This window comes from Diceros bicornis, chromosome 36, assembly GCF_020826845.1.
Source record: "Diceros bicornis minor isolate mBicDic1 chromosome 36, mDicBic1.mat.cur, whole genome shotgun sequence".
Classification (NCBI taxonomy): domain Eukaryota; kingdom Metazoa; phylum Chordata; class Mammalia; order Perissodactyla; family Rhinocerotidae; genus Diceros; species Diceros bicornis.
The window spans coordinates 841,724-863,653 of record NC_080775.1 but is presented as its reverse complement, the minus strand read 5'-3'; the positions used below and the strand labels follow the sequence as shown (position 1 = coordinate 863,653).

The following is a 21,930-nucleotide window of genomic DNA, read 5'->3' as shown; positions in this document are numbered from 1 at the left end:
ATCCTGTAATTGTTTTTCATAGCTCCTACAGAGTTGGTTCAGAAGCGTCTGGTTGTTTTCTTGGTATTTCTATGGGGGAGTGAGAGTTTGGAGCTTCCTAGTTCACCGTTTTGCTTGACTTCTCATAAAGTCTAAGTGAAAACTTTTTCTAGGTCTTTATTGTTGATTTATATTGTTCTTCTCATAATATAGAAGTACTGATAAACTCTTGCATGTAATTCTTATACAAATATAAAACTTGACCGTCCAAAGCTATAAAATGCAAATTAATGACATTCATTTTGTCTGGCAGGTGACGTTTTGCTGAAACTAAAGCTACTTCACCAAGTACTTGTGGTACCAGTTACGCAGAATTGCTTTGCGTTTACCACGACCTAAACTGCTGAATGCCATGTGAATGATTTTCTACTACTTTTGCCAGTTTCTTTCTGTTGCACACCTTGGCGTCACCTGGCCCTCACTGGGCATGAATGAATTTATGATGTTTTAAGTCCAACTCTTTTCTCAGTAGATTAGGTCTTTAAGTATTGTCACATGGTGCCACTGCACTCTTAAACCTATTTGCAGATATGAGCAGGTTATGTTTAAAATTTTGTTTGCATCTTTGTGTGTGTGTGTGTGTGCGTGTGTGTGTGAGGAAGACCAGCCCTGAGTTAACATCCAATGCCAATCCTTCTCTTTTTGCTGAGGAAGATTGGCCCTGGGCTAACATCCATGCCCATCTTCCTCTACTTTATATGAGATGCCACCACAGCATGGCTTGACAAGAGGCATGTCGGTGCACACCCGGGATCCTAACCCGCGAATCCTGGGCCACCGAAGTGGAGCACGTGCTCTTAACAGCCGCACCACCGGGCCAGCCCGTGTGTTTGCATCTTTTAATTCTTTTAGAAAGCCTGCAGATTCCCAGGGCTCCACAGACCCCAGTTGGAGATAGTTGATGGTACAGACACTAAGACTTGCTGTTAGGGTGCTTTCCTAGAGACGTGGAGAGTGACCAGTGTGTGGGGGTAGGAGACAGTTACTTTGCAGAATTGGGAGGGATGGCCTTACAAAGGATGGTGAGATTTGGAAAGTAGGGTGAGGAGACCTGATAAATGGCTCACGCAAAGACGGGCTGTGCCGGGGTTGGTTTAGTTGAGTTTTTTTGTATGAAATAGAGAAGATGAGGCATTTTAGAATGAGAGGCAATTATGGAGGTGGGCTGGGGTAGGTTTTAAGGACTTTGAAGTGATATTGGGGTTTTATTCTAAATATTTTACTTAATATCTTCACAACAACTCCTTATAATATGTACTGGCATTGGCCCCAGTTTACAAACAAGAAAACTGAGATCAAGAGGTTAAATCATCTGCTAAAGCCTACACACATAGTAGAAACGAACTGAGACTCACACCTAGGCAGGTGAGCTCATGAGCCTGCCCCCGTAACTGCTGCGCCACGTAACTGCAGCAGATGGAGGGTTTGTGTCATCCTGGGTGAAGCATATTTTTTGTATAGATATTTTACTCTCTCTAGTGATGGAAAGAGCAGTATAACTTGTGGTGAAGCCTTGCACTGTTCTGCCCTCGGTTCTTCATTCTCCTTACCTGTAGTATGGGGTTAATATCTCTACCTTGGGTTGTTGGGAGTTTGGATTAAAGTATGTAATGTAATGAAAATATTTGGGTATTTAAAATTTTGTGGCACATAGTGTCATAGAAAGTGTTTGCTACTGTTATCATCATCATCATTTGCTGCAGTTTTGGTACCTGAACTTAAGTACATTCAAAGTGTTCCTGTTATCTTTATGTTTAATTAAGCAGAATTCCTAAACTTTTTTCACCATAAAATATTAGTGTTTTATAAAATATGAGTAGGACACCAGCCTTCTGTAGACAGAAAAATATCTCTCACAGAGGAGTTAACAGAATTATTTTGTTTTTTAAATATATCAGAATCATAATAAGAAAAAGAATCGCTTATACTGAGAACAGTGTTTATGGATGTTGAAATAAGAACAGACCCACCGTGTGTGTCGGCAGGCCTGGACCACGTGGTGCAGGGGGTCTTACCACTGCATGAAGAAGGGTTTCAGGAGCTTTTGAGGGACTTCTCATATTGGACTGATGGGTGTAGGGTTTCTTTCTTTTTCTCTTGTTCTTTTCTTTTTCTTAATTAGAATTTTCAGACATTTGCGGAAGTAGAGAATAATAAAATGAACCCCAGTGTGCCCATCCTGAACTTGAACAGTTATAACCACTGTCACATTTTGCTACTTTTATTTCATCTTTTCCTCCCCTCTACACACACACGTTAAAAAAATGGTGTGTATTTACTTCTTTATTTGCTGGGGTGTTTTAAGGCAAATCCCAGACAACGTGCCATTCACCATAAACTTTCCCACATGCCACTGTGACGGAGACCAATTCCAGTCGTGCCTAGCACAGTTATTCCTGAACATCCACAGACGTCATTTCCCAAAGGCAGAAAATTAGGTACAACGATAAGCATCTATAAATTTTAAAGAAAAAATTTTTTATTATTGTTTCCTCCTGGGGTATATACATGCTAACTTTGGTTGCCACCATCCCATGAAATATAATTTAGACAATGCTGAGACACTAGGAAAAGCAGTAGTCTGAGGTTCCTTCTTCTGGCTGGGATAATAATTTCAGTTATTTTTTTATCGAGTTTATGAGAATAAGAAAAGTAATATGAAAATTTTTGTTGCTGTCCTGAGTCTTTGGAGTCCACATGCTGTCTGGGTTTTAGTGCGTGGAGTAGGATGGCTGTTAGGCAGGGTCTGTTGTGATTAGGATTTTGGATTTGAGTGGCAGGAACATGTGACTGCTGTGCAAGGGGTTATTTTTGGTGTCTGGGTGTCGGCTTCTTGTCAGAAACCATAGAAAGTTAGTGTGAGATGCACTTGTGGAGGCTCAGGAAACGGCAAGCGTTGTTATGTGAGTTTTTGAACTTTCAAACATGGGTTGTTGCTTCGGCAAAGAATTAAGTAGTGACAATGACAATGAAAAAACTGGCCTGTTACAAAAATCTGTGGAGGAGGAGGAACCGGAGAACAAGATAAGTAAAACTTTATCTTCATTATTTGATACGCTTGAAGGTGGGGAACTTCACGGTGTTGGACGTGGAGCCAGCAGGGCAGCTGCTGGAGCTAATACGTGGACGAGGGTTTTCGAGAGGCCTGGGCACAAGCAAGGTCACAGACCAAGGCAGTTGTTTAACTCTTTTTCCTCTTCGATGTATAAGTTCTTACCTAAGTTTGAAAATTTAGATGAGACTGACAGGAATTCAGATATTGTTGCTATTGAGCAGGATTATAAAAATGTCTGTGATACTCTGTGCATGGGCACTGACAGTAAATGGGGTTTGTCTGAAGATGTTTGCTCTGAAGATGGTGAGTCTCTTTCATATGTCCCAGTGCCTTCCTACCAGGGTGTGCGGGAAGGGGCCCTTGTAAATAACCATTTGTGCCATTACCCTGTCACTTGTAAAAACTCTGTACTAGAGAAAGAAAGAGCGGTAAATGTTCAACTCAGTAATGATAGTGAGGATAAGTCTTTAGGTATGTCTGGTAGGGAGATGAAGGATGAAAACCTTATTTGTATTGATCACAAACAGTGTAGGAATTCAAGAGAGAGCGAGTTTTACAGTATTTGTGTTGTAGATCCTGACTGCCTGGACATTGAAGACAAGTTGTACACTCGAGTGTGTGGAGCAGCTGCAGAAGAAGAGAGTCATTCAGCTGTCACCTCTGAGGGGACTCGCAGAGGGGCCTGGCCACCAGATAACGCTGCACAAGGGCCAGGGGAGTTAGAGGCACTGCAGAAAGAGCTGTCCCCACAGGGCATGCCAGGTCCAAATGAAGTGAAGGAAGTCTTTAATGAGAAATCTAAACCTAGTGCTGAACTTTTGACTGACAGTGACCCTGCCTGTAAAGTAAACATTGGTGACATGCAGGCTGAGTCTTTAAGGGCAAACGTTTACGCCAGGCTCTCTAAAGATTATACAGAAAGTAGTGTATTACTTAATGTTGGCATACTCCCTGAGTTACATATTTACATGGACGCTGACTCACTAGAATGTGTGTGTGCTGTCCCTAAAGAAAGAGAGAGCTGCAGTTCAGGACTAGTAAGTCTGGTGGGTGATTCACATGTTAATTCCATTAGTGACACTTCAAATGTGGAAAGAAATGGTGAATCTGGGGCTGTAACAACTAGTGTAGATCAGAATTTAAACTCTGAAAAGGAAGCAGAAAGTAACTCTGTAAAATCACTAAAAGATAATGATTGTTCCAGCTTAGATGTTAGCAGATCAGACAGTAGTCTCCTTTCCATAAATCTAGATAGAGTTAATTTAAGTTCAAAAAGATGTATCACTTCATTGAGCTTTGGAAATGAGTGTGTTCCCATTCATGCTAATGTCCAAGAAGCAGCCCCTAACAGACTTGATGATCCCGGACCTGAATACCTCTTGGTGCCAGTGATCAAGGAGCAGCACCAGGGTGACTGCAGCATGGAAACTGGAAGCATCCAGCTTGCAAACAAAGGAGAATCATTTTTGCAATCGGAAAATAGTTCATCTTATCAATATGAGGATAAAATTAGCATTTTTGAAGATGAGGGTTGTGGTAGGAGGGCTTTTGAATGGAGATCTTCACGTCAGGCACATCTCTGTGCCGATGCTGGGGCCAGCAAGGCCCAGGCACAGATCAGTGATTTAACTTGTGCAGTGCGAGAAACAAACATGGAGAGAGTATTCCAGAGAATAGACACCCCAGGACTCAGAAATTCACAGGAAGTTCCTCCACATGGCGAATGTCTTGATGGCTCCAGGTGTTTTAAGAGTAACTTTATTTCCTCTGCATTTATTTTCACCTGCACTGAAGAAGAAAGTGAAACAGGCCTGAATTATAAAACAGAAGATAAAATGTATGTGCAGAGTTCAGGGAGTGACCGTCACAGATTAGAAAATGCTGAAAAAGAATCATTAAAAGGTAATCCCAGAGAGACAAGTAAAAATGACACAGAAAACGTCAAATCAGACTCTGAAACAACCTTTGACTGGGAAACAAATACACTAAAACGCAAGGTAGCACCCAGTCAGGAGGTACTGGCTTGTGTTAGTTCTAGTATAATAAAAATCCCTGATTTTGAAACAAATCAAATAGAAAAAAATGATGAAGCCCATAGAGTGAATGACTACAGATATGAAGATCTTAATCTTGTACCACCTTTAAACCAAAGTTTAAATTCAGGTGTACAGATGTCAGAAGTAGAAGAGATTAACTCTGTTAACAGTGGTGGAAATCCGGAACTGAAACAGGGTTTCTCTGAATCAGCTGAAGAAGTTTCTGATGCCTTTGGTAGTGGTGTGTTGGGGGTGAGTGAACCAACACTAACAGGTGAAGAAGAAGAAGAGAGACTTTGTTTGGAGAAAGACGGCAGAGATCCCAGCATCATGGACTGTGTGGGTCCATGTGGGACAAGCAGACCTGCACACCACTTCTCACAAAGAAATGCCAGGCCCACCCTTAATGGGCCTACGTTAAACGGTGAAGTGGATTTTATGGAAAGTTCAAAGGTGATTTTTGGAAAAATGGAGTTATATGACGCTCTTGAGAGGTATCCCTGCTTGGCTGGTGTTGATCCTGCCCAAGTGGACAGGTACACAGCTGCTCCTCACAATATGCTGCAGGTAATTCCTGTCATCCCAGGTGACAGCAAAGAAATAGTGGAACCAAGTAGTGAGGACCATGCTTTATCACTCACAGAAGATACTGTAAATGTATCTGAAAACCCCTCAAAAGGGGATTTGCAGAGCTTTCCAGAGAAATTGTACTCCCAGTTTTTGAGTGAACTTTCCTGTTACCCGATGGGAGGGTTGGCAAGTCAGATCTTTTCTGAAGGACTGGCAGGTGGTTGTGGCTATCAAGGGGGCTGTCTGTGGACGGATGCTGTTGCGAAAGATGTGGTAGAAGATGAACAGATACTCAGTGACAACCTGCACAGTGAGCCACAGGACTTAGAGATCGCCTTGTTTTGGATGGAAAAGCCCCCTTATCAGCTACCAGTGGCAGAAGATGGTGTTATTTGGGGATGGCAAAACAGAGGTGAACAGTTAGTAAGTATGTTTTATCAGTTTTTATTATTGTGCTGTGATATGCTTATCTTTCATTTTGATTGCTTTTAACTTAAAATCAACAAAGATTTATTCTAAACAATTGACCGTCATTTGAATGTTTATATAAGGCTTTGAGTTACCATGGCATCGATTTAACCATTTCCAAATTGGAGAATATGAATTCAATTCACTGTTTGGTATATGTAAGCCAGAATTTATGTGTCAACTTCTGTTAGCCCCAAACGCTGCACTGCTGATCATCAGACGCAGCGTCGTGCAGACCGTCTTCTGTGTGTGGACGTTGCGTGGTGTGCTCGTGAAGGCTGCCCTGCCCAGTCACGGTCCTTCCTCGTCACCAGCCCCTTGGAGCGGAACAAGCATTTGACCCATTGGGTGTGTAAAGCTGTTTCTAAAAGGTCACACTTGCAGAGGATAGGTGAATTAGAATCTGCTTTCCAATACTTTTGTATGGTAACTGTCTAAGGCATGTAAAATTTGCTGCTTTTAGCTGGCTCTAAGATCTTTGTTCTGTCTGCTTTCAGTCAGGAGCTTTTCAGACCATGGTGCTCAGGCCACTCGTTTGGAAGAACCTTCGCAGATGATTCTGCAATGGGCAGCTAGTTTGAGCATCTTTTAGAAATTCTGTAACAAATGCAAACAGTTAACAAACAGGAAGTTAGTCTTGCTCTTAAGGCAGTCCTTTTGGACATGTATGATTGAAAGGGTGTACGTTTAATAGCAAAATTTCATCTATTCAACCAGTAGTTTATTATTATTGATTTTTGTTGCATTAAGCAAGAAAAATGACTGATAGTAGTAAGGAGTTAGATGTGGCTCACATGTTAATGCCTCTTATGTGGAAATAAACAAGTAGAGATTAAACCCTATAATTTAGGAAATTATCCACTAACCTCCTTTCTTTCCTTTCAATGCCCATGCTTGGGAGTTTTACCAGAAAGAGTTACGTTCAAATTAATCAGTTTTGTTCCTTAAATAGTTGTGGAGGTAGGCCTTTAAATAGTACACATATGATCATTACAAAGCAGGAATGATTAACAGTTGGCTGCTGATGTCAGTGCTTGTCCATCAGTGTAGAATGCACCCGGGTTCTGTTGTCATCCTGCTCTTAGGCCTTGAATTGAGATACATATGTACTCTTCGGAATAAGCTTTTCAGTTTTGAGATCTGCCCAGCTGGTGTTCTGATTTGACATAGTACATTTAATGATGGTGCTTTCTGTTTAAAACTCCAGTTATCAAAGTGCTTGTACAGACGTCTTTTTATAGTAATTTATATAGCAGCTCTTACTCCATTTTACAAATAAAGAGCCAGAGATACAGAGACTTCATGACTGAAGTCAGTGAATTACTCTGAATTATTAGACTGACTTAGTGGTAAATCCAGGAATAGCCCATGCTCACTTATCTCACCTGTTTTATATTCTCCATCTACCTTTCCCCTCCCATGATATTAGTTACTCTAGTTCCTACTCACTAACTTGTCAGTGGGACTGTTCTGTCTCATGTCCAGAAAACACAAATGTGTGAATTGGTAGGTGGTTTTTATTTTAATGGAGCACAGTGTTTTGGGGGTAGAAGAGTTTCTTTAGAAGGTCGGAATTTAGGGATGCTGTACTCTTCAAAGAGTAATGTTAGTCATTTATATAAAATTGCTTCAGAATGTGGCTATTAAGGTCCACTAACTTCTGGTTCTAGTAATCATTGCTTAGCCATGAATGTTCAGTGGAAAAATAAGACTTAGGTAGCCAAGCAGATGAAACTTGAGTTGTTGGTAATGCGTTGGAGTTCCATATGACTGCAAGAGAATAACCACATTTTAAAGAAAAATGTTTACTACAAGTTATTTCTCATGTGAATTACAAGAAGTTAATGAACTCTTGATAAATGTTTTATTTTTGCTGATATTAGAACACAATTTTCTAATTACAGTCGCTTTCATGGGCAAGTTACTTTAACCATTTTCTGCCTTGGTTTTCTCATTTGTGAAATGGTGGCAGTGGTAATAACATTCCCTCATGGGATTGTTGTGGTTCAGTACAAGTACGTGCATAGGGCATGCCTGGCACCCAGCAGGCTCTCTAGTGTCAGTCGTCGTGGCATTAGCTTGTAATTATAAGTCTCCATTTTTTCATCCCTTGTCACATCTCAGAGTATCTCTTGAATTCTGGTTAACTGCTTAAAATTGTGTTTTCTCTAATACTTGATTTGGATTTGAGTATTTACTACTTCTTAAGTAATAAGTAGTATTAGTAAATACTAATTTACTAATTTAGTAAAGGATAGGGTTCTATTCAGTTGTAGCATAAAATCTTGCACAAGTTGTCAAATAGTGGAAAGTATAATTTTCTATGTTACTACTTTTTTAAACATTCATTCCTTCAGCATATTTCTGAAACACCTCTGTACTGAGCTCAGGACTGCTGAGTATTCACGGTACAGTGGTGAACAAAATGGACATGCAAGAGTTATGGGCTGGTGAGTAAGACGAGACACATTCTAGCAGTGCTGTGGTGGCTCTCAGACTGTTGTTTATGGGCAGTTCATTTCTAGAATGGTGTGTGATCTGTGTTAGTGAACTACAGTCAACTGCAAAAGGTGCTAAAAATGGAAAAGACCAATGTTAGCTGGTGTTAGGAATTTAGAGAATGTATAATATGTACATGAGATCAGGAGAGTCAGTTCCGTCGGTGGAGTAGCACTAACATGGGAGTAGCACTAACATGGGAAAGCTTGTTGCGTGGTGGAAAGAGATTGGGTTTAATCAGAAGAGCTGTTTTACACAAATGTTGATATAGGAAAGAGAATAGAGACATGAGTTTAAAAAAACAAGGGTTAAATGCTGAGGAACGTGGTAATGTCTGTGAGACATGGAGTATCTTCTGCATTGCTCATTTTGCTCTTGAGGGCAGGGGTTGTGTCTGCCCTGTCCATCGTTCTGTCCTGTTGCCTAGTGCTGTGCCTGGCACTTAGTGAGCATTTTGGAAGTATTTGTTGGAGAGATGGGTGGATGAGCGAGACAAAGAAAGAAGCAGTCTATGCAGAAACAGAGGCCAAAAATGAACCGGAAGTTTAGATGTTAGGTAAGAAGGGAGATTGAAGAGTCAGTGCTTCTTGAGTATAATATTCTTGAAGGAGAGGGGAACCCTAATTTCTGCCCTATCACCAATATTTAAAAAAATAAAAACAATTCCAGATAGATGGTCACTTAGACCTCTGGTTTTGTGGGCATGATGTTTATTGATTGGCCTTGCTTCCTAGGTGTGAACAAAGTATATCCTTAAAGTATATCCTTTAACTACCTCAGCCTCTAATCTTAATTTCAGCAGTAGTTTTGTTTTTCACTGCAAGCTTTAATCCCCCCAGCCAGAATGAATTTATTCTATCTTTTTAAGATTGTTAATCCGTACGCTGTTTCCTCGATGGCTCGTCGTGCTGCTTCCTGATCCTTTTCACATTTGGAGACAGCATCGGGTAGTATCTGCTCCTCTCTGGGGTGGTGCAGGGACGCTGCACCCAGCTCGGGGCTCCTGCCTGGCATTGCCTGAGGGCTCCTGGGACCAGGACCCTTGTCCCTCCCTTTGGAAGCTCTGACCCCTGGGACCAGGACCCTTATTCCTCCCTTTGGAAGCTCTGACCTCTGCACAGTGGTGTCAAGGCTTGTGGTACCTGGGAAAAGACAAATAATTTGGCTAGATTTGCTGAAGGATTGTAGCGACAGAACTGGAGTTAGTTTGGGGAGCAGCTGTGCTCCAGGGACATCAAATTTTCTTGAAACTCGGGGAGCCACCTAAGGTTTGTAAGCAGAAGAAAAATCAGGGTGGTTGTAGATTTAATAAGGTACACCGGTAAAGACCTCTCCCATCCCCAAAGGAAGCGAAGGTGTGAGCCATGCGGGTGTCTGGGAGAGTGCTCTGGACAAGGGGAGTGGGAAGAGCAGATGGGCCTGGTGTGTCTGGAGCAGCACGGAGGCTGCTGTAACTGGAGAGGAGCAAGGTCGGAGAGGTGGCCACACCACGCACCTCTCTGACACACCTATCAGAAGACCTTTGTTCTTCTGAGGAACTTTCCTTTTCTACATCCTTTACTTATATGAGGGTTTGAGCTTTATTTTAGACTTTTATCCATCTGTATTCTATTCAGATTTGTAAATCTGTGAATTGTGTTGGGTCATCTAGAACAGAGATGATAATTGGATCTCCAGTTATTCATCTGTTAGACTGTTGGTAAGGCACTGAAATCTCCACGAAGGCAGGGACCCTGTCTTTCATTCCTGTTTCTAGAGAGTCTTGTACTTGATAGGAACTTAAGAATCTGATGGTGAATTATGTTGAGTGATGAATGCATCAATTTTTGTTATTTTTGCACCTGATTTCATCCCAAAAGTACATGTAAATAGATAGATTCAGCCTTTTTAGCATAAATTCTTTTACATAGATGTGTTTTAACTCTGAATTAATAAGTAAAATTGCGTTTGATTGGGATTTAGATACAAATATGTATATCAAATTTTTTCTTAGGTACCAACAGCCAAGGTTTCAGAGCTAAACCCTAATGCAGAAGTATGGGGGACTCATATGTCACGTTTGGAAGGCAGTAGTACAGCGGATGGCAGTGTGAGTGCAGCGTGGGAGGAGACGCCCTGCCAGCGCACAGACTGTGGCCAGGAGGGTGAGTTGTGAGCTGAGGGCGATGAGGAGTGGCTTTGCTCTCAAGGCTTTGTCTTTGTTTCCTGTTAATCCATATTTAAGAAATTGTTAATTAAAATTTGTGTTATGGTTTGTGATAGTATTTAAGAGCAAGGAGATCTTTCAGAATCAGGTTAAAAATGAGAGTAACTGCAAGTATAAGCTTTTGTTTTGTTATAACAGAAAGTTATTCTTCTCACCCTGCCTTTTGTGGTAAAATTCCTAATTATAGGATTGGATGCCAACGGTGATGGCGACAAAAGTCATGAGAATGCAGCACTATCAGATTTACAGGAGTCGGACCAAACAGCTATGAACACTTTGGCTCTGGATCACTCAGAATATGAATCTCCACCTGAAAATAGCGAAACGGGTAAAGCTATTTTATGAATTCATTTTCGTATAGTATATGGGCTTTTTAAACTTAGCTTGTTAAATCTTTCCCTAAACAATGTGCCTTTCATTGCTTCCTTTGAGTCTACTTTAAGCTCACTCTTATGTGGATACAGAGATGAGGAGTTCTGGTCGGGGAAGGCGTCATGGAGAGTGTAAGACCTGAGTGGTTCCCAAAAGGCAAATCAGATTTAGTTAGGAAAAGCAGAAGATGGACTGTAGGGGAAAGTATCGTAAAAGTACAGAGAGGGAACGTTAATGTTGAATTTGAGAGGCAAACCCAAAAAGAGTTGGTTCTTTGTAAAAGGGCTATTTACAGCTATTCTCAGAAGAAGGCAAAGAACAAGGAGAACAGAACAGTTCTCTTTTGGGGGCCAGGATGTGGGCCGACGTAGAAATGCCTATAGGTAACGGGCCACGGATTGCTCACCTCTGATTTTGTTTTTGTCTTAATCTAAAAGATCAGGCAATTTTTAAAACTCCAACAGACGTAAGGGGTAGGCTGCACTCATTAACAGTTGGATGGGGCAACTTGAGTGGAAGAAATAACTCCCCTAAATTGGCAAATAGGAATTGAATGTGGAGTGTGTCCTGTCTCCCAGATGTTTCTCTGAAGATACACTGGAGTTAGAGAAGGTACATGAATGAGAAAGTATGCCCTCCCTTTCTGTTGTTACAGTCTTACTACCAAACTTTATATTACATATGAAAGGTACATAATAAGCACCATGGAAGTGTTTGGCATTAAATGTTTGTTTGTTTTTCCCCTTAAAGGGTGACCTCCATGAAGGCTTTGTCTTCACTCTTGCTAATTCGGCTAGCACTTGTTGAATGCCTCCACTAACTTCTGTAATCGCCATGACCCACCTTGTGCCCTCATTTCCCTCCTCACTCTGCCCGGATTACCCAGACCATCATTTCACTTACTTCCTTGCATCCAGCGTCCTTCATAGTTGCTAAGCAAATGCCTCAAACTTCTTTAAATATAATTCTCTACCTTCTATGTGCCTATTCCTGAGCATATAGATAAATGTGGCTGAACAACAATGTATAGCAGTGTGGAATGGTCTCATTTTAAGTTCGTGATCTCAGACTTCCAGAGGGCCCACACCATTGCCCCACAGTGCTGCTATGAGGCCCAGTGAAGTCACTCTCCTGAACAACTACTTTACATCTCCTGTTCTCGCCTCAGACCCGAGCACTCTCCTCTTTGTTATTTTTGGGTAGAGAGATATAGAGCGTTAGTGAAGCATAATTGATGTACAATAAACATCACATATTTAAAGCCTATCCTATAGCTTTTCTGTAAGTTTTATTTTCTCTAGCTTAAAGGACACTATTCAGTTCATTATAGAATTGATTTGCTGACTCTTTCATTCCCCATTGATTTCTCTTATAAGATGTGTATACACCTGTAAAACCATTATCACAATCAAGATAATGAACATATCCGTTACGACGAAAAGCTTCCTGTGCCCTCCCTCCTGCCCTCTCCCTACCCCAGGCAACCACTGATCCGCTTTCTGTCACTATGGATTTGGTTGCATTTTCTAGAATTTTATGTAAATGGAGTTTTACAGTATATGCTCTTTTTGTCAGGCTTCTTTTATTGGCTTACTAATTTTGACATTCATTCATGTTGTAACATTCATGAGCCATTCCTTTTTATTGCTGAGCAGTATTCCCTTCTAGTATATACCATAGTTTGTTTTTTCATTCACCTGTTGGTGAATATTTGGATTGTTTCCAGTTTGGGGTTATTACAAATAAAGCTACTATGAATATTTATTAGTAAGACTTTTTCTGGACGTATATTTTCATTTCTCTTGGGTAAATACGTAGGAATGGAGTAGATTGGGTCGTCTGGTAGGCATGTGTTTATCTTCGTACGAGACGGTGAATCTGCGTTCCACAGTGGTGCCTTGTTTTCCCATCAGCAGTGGATCAAAGCTCCAGCTGCTCCGCACCCTCACCAGCACTTGATATGGTCAGTCTTTAATTTTAGCCATTCTGAAAGGGAGGTAGTGGAATCTTATTGTTGTTTTAATTTGTATTTCCCTCATGACTGATGCTGTCAAGCAACCTTTCGTATGCATATATTTTTGATGAAGGGTCTGTTCAAGTCTTTTGCCCATTTTCTTATTGGGTTGTTTTATTATTGAGTTTTGAGAGTTCTTTATATGTTTTGGACACAAGTCTTCATCAGATATGTAATTTGCAAGTACACTCTCCCAGTCTATTGCTTGTCTTTTTGTTATCCTAACAGAAATTTAAAAGTTGAAAAGCAGAAGTTTAAAATTTTTTATATAGTCCAATTTATCAGTTTTTTTTCTTTTATGGATCTTGTTTTTGGTGTTGTACCTAAGAACTCTTTGCTTAATCCAGAGTCACAAAGATTTTCTCCTAAAAGTTGTATAGTTTTAAGTTTTACATTTTTTAGGTCTGTGTTCCTTTTTAAGTTAATTTTTGTATATGATGTGAGGTATGGAGCAAAGTTTTTTTTTTTTTATGTGGGGAGATGCATCTGTTCCAGCACCATTTGTTGAAAAGCCTCTCCTTTTTCCACTGCATTGCCTTTGCGCCTTTTTCAGAATCATTTGTCCCTACATGTGTGGGTTTATTTCTGGACTCTCTCTTCTGTTCCATCAATCTGTTAGTCTGTTTTGACAACAGTACCACATTGTTTTGATTACTGTAAATAATTCTTAAAAACAGGTAGTGTTAGTCTTGCAGTTTTGTTCTTTTTCAGAGTTATTTTGGCTATTCTGGTTCCTTTCCATTTCTATACAAATTAGGATGAGCTGGTCAGTGTCTACAAAATGCTAAGATTTTTATTGGAATTGTACTGAATCTGTGGATCAGCTGGAGAAAATTGACATCTTAGTGAAGTACTCATGAGCAGGGTATATGTCTCCACTTGTTTAGGTCGTCTTTAACTTCTCTTGGCTGTATTTTTTAGTTTTCAGTATACTGGTCTTTCACATCTTTTGTCCAGTTTATCGTTAAGTATTTCATATTTTTTGGTGCTATTGTAGGTGATTTTTAAAAATTTAATTTGCATTTGTTTGTTATTAGTAGATAGAATATAATTAATTTTTTGTGTGTGTGTGTGAGGAAGATCGGCCCCGAACTAACACCTGCCAATCCTCCTCTTTTTGCTGAGGAAGACCGGGCCTGGGCTAACATCCGTGCCCATCTTCCTCTACTTTATATGGGACGCTGCCACAGCATGACTTGCCAAGCAGTGCGTCGGTGCGTGCCCAGGATCCGAACCGGCGAACCCCGGGCTGCGGCAGCGGAGCGCACACACTTAACCGCTTGCGCCACCGGGCCAGCCCTGAAATATAATTAATTTTTTTTTTGACTTTTTTTTTATTTTTTATTGATATTTTAATGGTTTCTAACATTGTGAAATTTTGGGTTGTACATTTTTGTTTGTCCATCACCCCATATATGACTCCCTTCACCCCTTGTGCCCACCCCCCACCCCCACTTCCCGGGTAACCACAGTCCAGTTTTCTCTGTCCATGTGTTGGTTTATATTCCACATATGAGTGAGATCATACAGTGTTTGTCTTTCTCTTTCTGGCTTATTTCACTTAACATAATACGCTCCAGGCCCATCCATGTTGTTGCAAATGGGACGATTTTGTCTTTTTTTATGGCTGAGTAGTATTCCATTGTATATATATACCACATTTTCTTAATCCAATCGTCAGTCGAGGGACACTTAGGTTGCTTCCACTTCTTGGCTATGGTGAATAATGCTGCAGTGAACATAGGGGTGCATAAGCCTCTTTGGATTGTTGATTTCAGGTGCGTTGGATAGATTCCCAGTAGTGGGATGGCTGGATCATAGGGTATTTCTATTTTTAATTCTTTGAGGAATCTCCATACCGTTTTCCATAGAGGCTGCACCAATTTGCATTCCCACCAGCTGTGTATGAGGGTTCCTGTTTCTCCACATCCTCTCCAACATTTGTTGTTTTTTGTCTTGGTGATTATAGCCATTCTAACGGGCGTGAGGTGGTATCTTAGTGTTGTTTTGATTTGCATTTCCCTGATGATTAGTGATGTTGAGCATCTTTTCATGTGCCTATTGGCCATCTGTATATCTTCCTTGGAGAAGTGTCTGTTCATTTCCTCTGCCCATTTTTTGATCGGGTTGTTTGTTTTTTTGTTGTTCAATTGTGTGAGTTCTTTATATATTATGGAGATCAACCCCTTGTCAGATGTATGTTTTGCAAATATTCTCTCCCAGCTGGTTGGTTGGTTGTTCATCTTGATTCTGGTTTCATTTGTCTTATAAAAGCTCTTTAGTCTGATAAAGTCCCACTTGTTTATTTTTTCTTTAGTTTCCCTAGTCTGGGTAGGCATGTCATCCGAAAAGATTCCTTTAAACCCAATGTCAAATAGTGTGTTGCCTATATTTTCTTCTATGAGTTTTATAGTTTCAGGTCTCACCTTCAGGTCTTTGATCCATTTTGAGTTAATTTTTGTGAATGGCGATAGCACATGGTCCACTTTCATTCTTTTGCATGTGGCTGTCCAGTTTTCCCAACACCATTTATTGAAGAGACTTTCCTTTCTCCATTGCATGTCCTTAGCACCTTTGTCGAAAATTAGCTGTCCGTATATGTGTGGTTTTATTTCTGGGCTTTCAATTCTGTTCCATTGATCTGTGTGTCTGTTTTTGTACCAGTACCATGCTGTTTTGATTACTATTGCTTTGTAGTATGTTTTGAAGTCAGGAATTGTGATGCCTCCTGCTTTGTTCTTTTTCTTTAGGATTTCTTTAGCTATTCGGGGTCTTTTGTTGCCCCATATAAATTTTAGTATTCTTTTTTCTATTTCTGTGAAGAATGTCATTGGGATTCTGATTGGGATTGCATTGAATCTGTAGATTGCTTTAGGTAATATAGACATTTTAACTATGTTTATTCTTCCAATCCACGTGCATGGGATATCTTTCCATTTCTTTATGTCATCATAGATTTCCCTCAATAATGTCTTGTAGTTCTCATTGTATAGGTCCTTCACCTCCTTGGTAAGATTTATTCCTAGGTATTTTATTCTTTTTGATGCAATTGTAATGGTATTATCTTTTTGAGCTCTCTTTCTGTTAGTTCATTATTAGCATATAGAAATGCAACTGATTTTTGTAGATTGATTTTGTACCCTGCAACTTTGCTGTAGTTGTTGATTGTTTCTAACAGTTTTCCAACCGATTCTTTAGGGTTTTCTATATATACAATCATGTCATCTGCAAATAGTGAGAGTTTCACTTCTTCGTTACCTATTTGGATTCCTTTTATTCCTTTTTCTTGCCTAATTGCTCTGGCCAAAACCTCCAGTACTATGTTGAACAGGAGTGGTGAGAGTGGGCAGCCCTGCCTCGTTCCTGTTCTCAGAGGAATGGCTTTCAGTCTTTCCCTATTGAGTATGATGTTAGCTGTGGGTTTGTCATATATGGCCTTTATTATGTTGAGGTACTTTCCTTATATTCCCATTTTATTGAGAGTTTTTATCATAAATAGATGTTGTATCTTGTCAAATGCCTTCTCTGCATCTATTGAGACGATCATGTGGTTTTTATTCTTTGTTTTGTTGATGTGATGTATCACGTTGATTGATTTGCGGATGTTGAACCATCCCTGCGTCTCTGGTATAAATCCCACTTGATCATGGTGTATGATCTTTTTAATATATTGTTGTATTCGGTTTGCCAATATTTTGTTGAGGATTTTTGCATCAATATTCATCAGCGATATTGGCCTGTAATTTTCTTTCTTTGTATTGTCTTTGTCTGGTTTTGGTATCAGGGTGATGTTGGCCTCATAGAATGATTCAGGAAGTGTTCCATCTTCCTCTATTTTTTGGAATAGTTTGAGGAGGATGGGTATTAAATCTTCTTTGACTGTTTGGTAAAATTCACTGGAGAAGCCATCTGGTCCTGGACTTTTATTTTTTGGGAGGTTTTTGATTACTATTTCAATCTCTTTACTTGTGATTGGTCTATTCAGATTCTCCATTTCTTCTTGGTTCAATTTTGGGAGGTTGTATAAGTCTAAGAATTTATCCATTTCTTCTAGATTGTCCAATTTGTTGGCATATAATTTCTCATAGTATTCTCTTATAATCCTCTGTATTTCCATGGTATCCATTGTAATTTCTCCTCTTTCATTTCTAATTTTATTTACTTGAGCCTTTTCTCTTTTTTTCTTAGTTAGCCTGGCTAAGGGTTTGTCTATTTTGTTTATCTTCTCGAAGAACCAACTCTTTGTTTCATTAATCCTTTCTACTGTTTTTTTGGTCTCAATATCATTTATTTCTGCTCTGATTTTTATTATTTCTCTCCTTCTGCTGGCTTTGGGCTTTGTTTGTTCTTCTTTTTCTAGTTCTGTTAGGTGTAATTTAAGGTTGCCTATTAGGGCTTTTTCTTGTTTGTTAAGGTGGGCTTGTATCGCTATGAGTTTCCCTCTCAGGACCGCTTTTGCTGCGTCCCATATGGTTTGATATGTTATCATTTTCGTTTGTTTCCAGATAGTTTTTGATTTCTCCTTTAATTTCATCAATGATCCATTGGTTGTTCAGTAGCATGTTGTTTAATCTCCACATTTTTGTCACTTTCCCAGTTTTTTTTTCCTGGTTCATTTCCAGTTTCATAGCCTTATGGTCTGAAAAGATGCTTGTTATGATTTCAATCTTCTTAAATTTATTGAGGCTTGCTTTGTTTCCCAACATATGGTCTATCCTAGAGAATGTTCCATGCGCGCTTGAGAAGAATGTGTAGTCAGCTGTTTTTGGGTGGAGTGCTCTGTATATGTCTACTAGGTCCATCTCGTCCAGTTTTTCATTTAAGTCTAATATTTCTTTATTAACTTTTTGTCTGGATGATCTATCCATTGCTGTAAGTGGGGTGTTAAGATCCCCTACTATTATTGTGTTGTTGTTGATTTCTCCTTTTAGGTTTGTTAATAGTTGTTTTATGTACATTGGTGCTCCTATGTTGGGTGCATATATATTTATAAGTGATATGTCTTCTTGATGGAGTGTCCCTTTTATCATTATATATTTCCCTTCTTTGTCTTTCTTAACCTGTTTTATCTTGAAGTCTACTTTGTCTGATATGAGTATGGCAACACCTGCTTTCTTTTGTTTGCCATTAGCTTGGAGTATTGTCTTCCATCCTTTCCCTCTGAGCCTGTGCTTGTCTTTAGTGCTAAGATGTGTTTCCTGAAGGCAGGAATATTGTTGGGTCTTGCTTTTTAATCCATCCTGCCACTCTGTATCTTTTGATTGGAGAGTTCAATCCATTTACATTTAGGGTAATTATTGAAATATGAGGGTTGAATGTTGCTGTTTTGTCACTTATTTTCTGGTTCTTCTGGATTTCCTTTGTTTCTTGTCCCATTTGTTTTGGACTGCCAATTCAGTTTGGTTGTTCTGTCTTATGATTCTTCTAGTTTTCTCTTTGTTTATCATATGTGGTTTTAATTTGATTATTTGTTTAGTGGTTACCTTGAGGTTTGGGCGAAAAATCTTCTGTATGAGATAGTCCATTATCTGATAGCCCCCTATTTCCTTATACTAAGTCAATTCAGTCACTTTCCTCTTCCCCTTCTAAGTTGCTCTTGTTATACCTTATTCTATCTTGTGTTGTGGCTGTGTGTTTACAGTGATGAGGTTAAATTTATTTTTGGTGAATTTCTTCCTTTGATCTTTGAGTTTAGTATTTAAGTGGTTGCTAACCTATTCCGGTAAAGATCTACTATTTCTCTGATTTTGTCTACCTACTTTTCTCCTTACTCCAAGCTTTGTGTTCCCTTTCTCTTCTTGTTTTCAGGCCTGAGGGCCTTCTTGAGTATTTCTTGTAGTGGCGGTCTCGTGGCCATGACCTCCCTTAGCTTTTGTTTATCTGGGAGAGTTACTATTTCTCCATCATATTTGAAGGATATTTTTGCTGGATAGAGTATTCTTGGCTGAAAGTTTTTGTCTTGTAGTATTTTGAATATATCATTCCAGTCTCTTCTAGCCTGAAAAGTTTCTGTTGAGAAATCCGCTGAGAGCCTGATGGGAGTTCCTTTGTACGTTATTTTTTGTTTTTGTCTAGCTGCCCTTAATATTGTTTCTTTGTCGTTGACCCTGGCTAGCCTTACCACTAGGTGTCGTGGTGAAGGCCTTTGTCTGTTAATATATATAGGCGTCCTGTTGGCTTCGCTTACTGGTATTTCCTGCTCCTTCCCCAGATTTGGGAAATTTTCAGCTATTATTTCCTTGAATAGGCTCTCTGTTCCTCTTGCCCTCTCCTCTCCCTCAGGAATACCTATAATTCTTATGTTACATTTTCTAATAGAGTCCGATATTTCTCGGAGTCTTTCTTCATTTCTTTTTAGTCTTAGTTCTCTCTCTTCTTCCATCTGGAGTATATCTGTATTCCTATCCTCTAAAGTACTAATTCTTTCCTCCATATTGTCAGCTCTGTTCTTTAAAGATTCCAGATTCTCCTTTATCTCCTCCATTGTGTTCTTCATCTCCATCAGCACTGATAGGTTTTTCTTTATGATTTCAATCTCTTTTGTGAAGAAACTCCTAATCTCATTTAATTGTTTGTCTGTGTTGTCTCGTATTTTGTTGAGTGTTTTTATGATAGCTATTTTGAAATCTCTGTCATTTAGTTTATGGATTTCTGTGTCTTCGGGGTTGATTTCTGGGTGCTTGTCATTTTGTTTCTGGTCTGGTGATTTCATATATTTTTGCATTGTGGTTCCTGTGTTGGTTTTGATTTTCCTCATCCTGGAAGTCTCTGGTTGCAATTTCCACCTGCCGCCACTGTCTGGTGGTAAAGGGCTGTGTAGTCTAAGGCCCCTGCGCTCTGCCCCAGTTTTTCTGCTGCGATCCGCAGTTTTGTTTTGTTTTGTTTTGTTTTTTTTCCCCACTGCGATCCACGGGTCCAGTCCAGTTTATTCAGGTCTGCCTCGGACCGCTAGATCTGGTCAAGCTGCAGACTCCGGGTTGCGGGGAGGGGGGAGCTCTCTCTTTTGCCCTCTGGGTCCCTGACGTGGGAGGCTTCTCGTTTGCCCCTCTTTATCCGCTCTCTGGGTTGCTCAGATGTTGATGGTAGCCCTGTGGCTCCTCTGAGCCCTCTGTGCGGGAGTTTCCCACTGGCTGAGAGAGCCCGAAGAGCTACAGTTTCCCGCCCAGGGCCGCCCCTCCCCCCTCTCTGGGAGCCACGCGGACCGGATCGCTGATCTGATGGGGAGGGAGCGGAGTTCTCCTTACCTCTCCCCACTTCCTCCGGGGGCCCAGGACGTTCCGCTCTCAGATGTGCGGCAGTGTGGATCCCTCCGCTCTAGCTTTTCACTGTCTGGGATTCCGTTGTTGGTCTGTGGCTGTTGCTTTTGTTGTATCTTGTGGGGGAAGAATTCACGGGAAAGCTCACTCCGCCATGATGCTGACGTCACTCTGAAATATAATTAATTTTTATAAATTGATATCATACTGTGAAAACTTGTTAATAAGCTTACTTATTAGTTTAGGAACTTTTTTACAGATTTCATGTTATCTGTGAATAAATTCAGTTTTATTTCCTATCCAATCTGGTGCCTTTTATTTCTTTATCTTGTGTGTCTGCACTGGATAGATCTTGCACTGCAGAGATAAACAAATGTGGTGAGAGTGAAAATCTGGCTGACCTTAGAGGGAAAACGTTCAGTCTTTCACCGTTAAGTATAATGTTAGTTGTAGTTTTACATATGAGACCTTTATCAGGTTGATGAGGTACCTTTCTGTTATGATTTGCTGAGCGTTTTTATAAGGAATGGTTGTTGGAATTTCTTATATTTTTTTTCCATCTATGGCAACAATAATATATTTTTTCTTTTTTAGTGTGTTAAGATGAATTATGTTGATTGATTTTTCAAATGTTTAACCAACTTACATTCCTGGGATAAGCCTCGCTGGGTCATGATGTAATACCCTTTTGATATATTGTTGGATTAGATTGGCTAAAATTTTGCTTAGAATTTCTACACCTACGTTCATGAGGCATATTGGTCTGTAGTTTTCTTTTGCCTAGAGTTGCTCATAATAAATACTCTATTTATCCTTTTAACATCTGTAGACTCTGTAGTCATGTCTCATCGCTTATTCTTGTTATTGTCAATTTGTGTGTTCTCTTTTTTTTTTTTTTTTTTTCACCCTAGTCAATCTGGGTAGAGCTTTGCCAATTTTATTGATCTTTGCAAAGAACAAGTATTTGGTTTCATTGATTTTTCTTGTTTTTCTTCTTCCTGTGTCATTAGTTTTCTTCTGATCTTTATAACATACTTTCTTCTGGTTACTTTGGGTTTAATTTCTTGTTTTTCTAATGTCTTAAGATGGAAGCTGAGCTCATTGAGGCATTTCTTCTTTTCTAAAATGGCCATTTAGTTCTATAAATTTCCTCCTAAGTATGCTTTAGCAGAGTCTCACAAATTCCGATATGTTGTATGTTTTGGTTTTTTTAAATTCAGTTCAAAATCCTAAATTCCTTTTTTTTTCTCTTTGATTCATGGGTAATTTAGAAGTATGTTATTTAGTTTCCAAATATATGGCGATTTTCCAGGGAACTTTTTAAAAATTGATTTCTAATTTAATCTCATTGTGGTCAACAGAAGTACTTTGTATGACTTGAATCCTTCAAATTTATTAAGACTTGTACTATGGCC

At 39.7% G+C, this 21,930-nt stretch overlaps 1 protein-coding gene across 2 annotated transcripts in view; it reads left to right on the top strand.

Moving 5' to 3' along the window:
* The window catches only part of LARP4B (La ribonucleoprotein 4B), a 101,162-nt gene that overhangs the window by 32,620 nt on the left and 46,612 nt on the right, over positions 1–21,930 (top strand). Inside the window, exons 2-4 of one of the 2 annotated variants that reach the window (XM_058532332.1) lie at positions 3,668–6,123; positions 10,661–10,811; positions 11,061–11,201. In XM_058532332.1, the coding sequence (XP_058388315.1) occupies positions 3,850–6,123; positions 10,661–10,811; positions 11,061–11,201 (2,566 nt within the window). In that variant the 5' untranslated portion in view covers positions 3,668–3,849. The remainder of the gene's footprint in view (positions 1–3,667; positions 6,124–10,660; positions 10,812–11,060; positions 11,202–21,930) is intronic. The other variant, XM_058532333.1, reaches the window with a different exon arrangement.